Source organism: Silene latifolia, chromosome Y (genome assembly GCF_048544455.1).
Source record: "Silene latifolia isolate original U9 population chromosome Y, ASM4854445v1, whole genome shotgun sequence".
Taxonomy (NCBI): Eukaryota; Viridiplantae; Streptophyta; class Magnoliopsida; order Caryophyllales; family Caryophyllaceae; genus Silene; species Silene latifolia.
Window position 1 is genome coordinate 415,604,861 of NC_133538.1, and position 4,985 is coordinate 415,609,845.

Here is a 4,985-nt window from a genome sequence, read left to right on the forward strand (position 1 = left end):
CCCGTGCAGGCCCACGGCAGCCTTGGGGTTGGCCCGGGTCGGCCCGTTGCTTGTTTCGCGGTTTTTCATGCGTTGTTCGTCGTTTCGGGCGTATTAATGTTATATTTAGTATAAGTAACATATGGGTAGTCTTATGAAATGAATAATGTTAGTAGTAAATATAATGTTGATGGTAAAGTTATGTTTATATTGGTAGTTGGCACATGTTAGGATAGGTTATAATATGAAATTGTAATGAATAGGCTTAAAATGAATTTTATAGCGATAATTGTAATGTTTGGATGATTATGCCGAAAACTGAGCCTTAGTCCCTTTGACTGAATCGATGTCAGTCAATTGTGTGACTGGTCAGCCGCGATTGAACCCGTACCTGTCGCAGGACTGGGGTTGCGAGTAAAAATTCGGTTGGATGAAAATTATTGTGAAAAATGGATAATTGGCCTTATTCTTGTTTTAGGCCATTTATTATGTTTTTAGTTCACATGTGTTGTTGGTTGAATTGAATGGTTTCTTATATTGTAGAAACGGCCTTAGATTCCCTGAAACTTTTAATATTATTAATATTGCTTGAAATGGAATTGGTATTGAATACTTCTTGCAGGTTGTTGTGTTTGTCATAGATAGGTCCTTATAGTCTTTGACGAGTATATGTTCACTGCTTAATAGCCTTTGTGTTCCTGACTTGGTGGGTTTATATCCAAGTTGGGGCATGACCTCGTTTTTATTTTGAGGGTAAGTGGTCAACTTAAGTACTAGCCAACCCTTTGGTGGACTCCTTAGGGTACTCACTTTGTTTTAAAAAATTGTGGGTCTTGGGTGCGGTGGTGTGTATCCGCATGTCTAGGTCTCACGAGATTTAGGACTAGGGTTGTGTTGTGTCTTGGCCATGTTTTGATAGAACCTCTGAGCCAAGATACCGGTTCGATTACCTTCCCTACCTCGTGGTATAGACTCGAGTTATTGAGTGACTATTGACGGTGCTAAGAACTTATGCCTGTCTTTGATATATTGCCCTTTCTTGTATGGTGATTTTATGAATTGTAATAGGTGAGACGCAAGCCGGTTACAATTGATAAAGTTTGGATTACTGCTTGTTATATGTTTCACATGATAGTTTAATTTGGTCAGTTTAGTGTTCATATGTTAGAATATTCGATAATTAGTTTATTTATGATGTTGTTTACATGTTACATTACATGTTACATTAAATATGACATTTCGTGGCTGGGAGGACTCGAAGTTACTCCCCACTGAATTGTGGCTTTCGTGTTTGTATAAAATGCGATTGACAGGTTGATGGTGATTAGATGGGGTACATGGACGAGCTAGTGAGCAAAAGAACCTTGGACTTAGTTTGGTTATATTTTGTAGTAAACCTTTAAACATTTGATTGTGTTTACATTTTGAAGGGACATATGTCTCCCTCTTTTACTTTGGTTTGTATCACTTTATTCTCACGAATTAGTATTGTTATGTAAATTAGTTTGTTAGTATTTGCAGGTTTTGGCACTCTTCATTTGGGAATGTTTGTGAATGGTTTAGAAAAGTTTTAAAAATTACAGGTTTTATCTAGTTGAACCAATTACAAACATATCCTGTCAGTTTTTCTGTAGAATTTACGTGTTTATTTAATGCTAAAAATGAGGGTGTCACATCGGGAATCCCTATTACTGCTGGTAGAATGACCAGAGTTCAGTGTCAAGTGTTGATCCAAAACTAATGCTTATTTCAATGGAGTACCTCTCTTATTCTGGTAGGTTGGTCTTGATAAATTCAGTCCTCACTTCTTTATATTCTTATTGGATGAATATCTTTATCATTCCCAAAGGAGTCTTGAGTAGACTGAACTCCATTTGCAGAAACTTTCTTTGGGATGGGACCATTAATCATATCAGAGTCCCTCCTGTCAGTTGGGAGAAAATTTGTTCACCAAAGAATGAAGGTGGACTAGGTATTAGAGATAGTTCTGTGTGGAATACTGCTGCTATTGGTAAGCTAGTGTGGTGGGTCTATTTTAATCCTGATAAGAGGTGGGTTAAATGGGTTAGCCAGATTTATTTAAAGGGACAAGCTTGGCCTAATTATCAACCCAGTGGAGATTTGAGTCAAAGGTGGAAATCGCATTTGTAGGTTAGAGACAAGATGAGCCAGTATCGTGTTCGTGGGGCAGTGGGTGTTGGATACTAAGAGGTATACCTTGAAGAGTGGTTATGAGCTGTTACGTGTGAAGTTTCAGCCTGTGGTTTGGCATAAGGCTATCTGGAACTTGTGGTGTGTGCCAAAACATAGGTTTATTTGTTGGATGATGGTCAGGAATGCTATGCAGGTTAAAAGCAAGCTGTTTCAACTTGGCATTAGCCCTGATGATCTTTTCTTGCTTTGTGGAGTTGCTACTGAGACACATGTGCATCTATTTGAGCAATGTGTCTATAGTAGGAGTGTTTTGCAGGAAATGGCTACGTTGTGTCAGATTACTATCCCTTCTGTGAATCTTTTGCAGTGGGTATGGAATCAGAAATGGGCTAAAGCTAGAAAAGGGATTGTGCTGTGTGCTTTCATGGCCTGTTATTATCATATCTGGATGATGAGGAACAGGGGCTCGGTGGAGTTTCATTTACCTGCACCTACGTTGCTCTCCATCAGGCTAGGTGTAGTGCAAAAATGAGAATTAATGTGCTCAGTAGTCAGTTAGATCTTTGTACTAGATCATGGTTAGAGAGCATTGATTTATGTAAATAGGGGTTTCTCCATATTTGAAATTGTTAGTATGTAAAATTGTTAGGCTGTAAAACCTTTGTTTGTCCTTAATGGAAACTTACATTTCACCAAAAAAAGAAAAAGAAAAAAGAAACAAAAAATAATCAAAGAATTCCATAATGGTCCCCTATCAGCATCCCTATTGTAGCCATAGACAATGGAGCAGGTCCATTCATATCCATTCACCAAATAAGTAATATGAACATAAATGACTTGCATATCCTTTACTGATACAAGTAACATTGACCAAATTAGGATCCCACATAACCCAAATTCTACCTCTATCAGTCACATCCCCATTATCCATAAACCTCCACTGAATGCCAAAAGTTTTTTGTATTCTACTCTTATTCTTATTTTCTACTCTAGTTTCTACTAATCCAAAAAAACCAGTCTTATTAAGATGCAAGAATCTTCTTATATTACCTTGCTTATTCCCTTTATTAAGGGCCCTGATATTCCAAAAGCCTATACTAACCATGTTCACTAATGATTGGCGATTTTCCCTTCCCAATGCTATTTAAAACATTCTTTTTCAATGAGTACTGAAGGGCTTCCATGAATGTTGGACCTCCATGGTTGATTCAAAACGTCATTGTGGAGGTATAAATAATATTTAAACTAATTTTTAAAATCAAATTATTATAAATCAGTTATCTCTTCTCATAAAACGAGAGAATATCCGTCGCGAATAAGAATTCTGTCGTTCAAGATATGGGCAACAAGTCAAAATTTGAAAAATCAAATCTAAAAGCGCAACATTAACAAATACCGAACCAGTCATTAGACATCTTTACTCTTTAATGGCAAGTCCTAGCATCCAACCAACATCGAAACCAAAAGAAGATGTGTAAATCTTTACTTTAAAGCCTTATGACAAATCGAATTTGTAAATGCCACATAACATTTGCAAAATCTTCGAGACATTAAATTATTTGAAACAATTCCCGAAATATTTTCAAATGAACTTTAAGACATTTCAAAACAACACAAAATTTAAACACTAACCAAGAGTAAAACTAAAAGGGAAGTTTAAAACTTTGAAATCATAGCTCAACATGTTTAAAATTTCCAAGATAGTCAAAATTTTATAGAAGTCAAAACTCTTGTACAATACGAAAAATGTTCGGGGAACACAGTTAAAGGCAAAATTTTTCAAACTTAAGCCAAGGTCACGGAACTAACAACTGGAACAGATGCTCGAGAGAAGAAGACGAAAGGAGAGATTCAAGAGTTATACAAAGCTCGCTCAAGGAGTATAGTAGAGGTTTATCATCTCAGGATTCTTAGTACAACTACTCTATGTAACCCGGCCAAGATTTCTTATTTCCATCGAAACTAATTCCAAGCTTTTTAACACTAGGCAACTAAGTTTTCACGCTCAGAATTGCCAAACTTCCTAATGTTTATCCTCCAAGATTACCAATTGGCACAACTCCCATCTCAAAACCTTACATAACTGATCCACCTCTCAAAACATCATGGTAAAAATCCATCAAGTACTTTAACATCCAATTGATTAACCAAATTTCTCAAATTATCAAATCTATAAGACTCCTCAAGATACAGAATACCAAACCGAAATCACCGTCTAACAAAGCTCTGACGAGAAATCCTCTAAACCGAAAGCGACAATTGCCTTTAACATCCACAAGTACCATCTAACGAAGATAAAGGTCTCTTAACAGTCCATCAAATTTCTAGTCATAATACTACAAGAACTAGGGGTTACGAGCTCAACAAGTCCACAATCTTATTGATGACTAAATATGTAAGATTCATTAATCTCTTATTAGACATTTCTAATAACTATATATATTTAGTTTAGTCATAAACTAATAAGATCTTATGCATGCATAACATTATTAAAACAAAGTAAGAAAAAATCAATCAACTTACAAGGAGGGCCAAAATGGGTATTCTAATTTGGACACCTTCCAAATTAATCTTCTTATGAAAATCTTAGTGGTCCAAGAAAACCTTAGATTTAATAATAGAATCTACTCCTCAAGGATTTGTACCAAGATAATCACCCTTAATACATATACTAATTCGAATACTAGAATTAGTATATGAGCCCTTAAAATAACAACTAATATTATTATTTACTACTACTAGTAATGGTATAATAATATTGGAGGTTTTGTGAGATTATTTTACTAGTGTGTTCACAACAAAAACTAGAGTGAGGAATAAATTATCAATCTCATAATCTATATAGAATGAAT

At 35.6% G+C, this 4,985-nt stretch overlaps 1 protein-coding gene across 1 annotated transcript; it reads left to right on the plus strand.

Annotated features, from left to right (window-relative positions):
- The first annotated feature begins 1,731 nt into the window (after positions 1 to 1,731).
- LOC141632397 (uncharacterized) lies at positions 1,732 to 2,665 on the plus strand. The gene is made up of 2 exons (XM_074444948.1): positions 1,732 to 2,043; positions 2,171 to 2,665. Exons 1-2 carry the CDS (start codon positions 1,732 to 1,734, stop codon positions 2,663 to 2,665), a joined length of 807 nt encoding a protein of 268 aa, XP_074301049.1.
- The last annotated feature ends 2,320 nt before the right edge of the window (positions 2,666 to 4,985 follow it).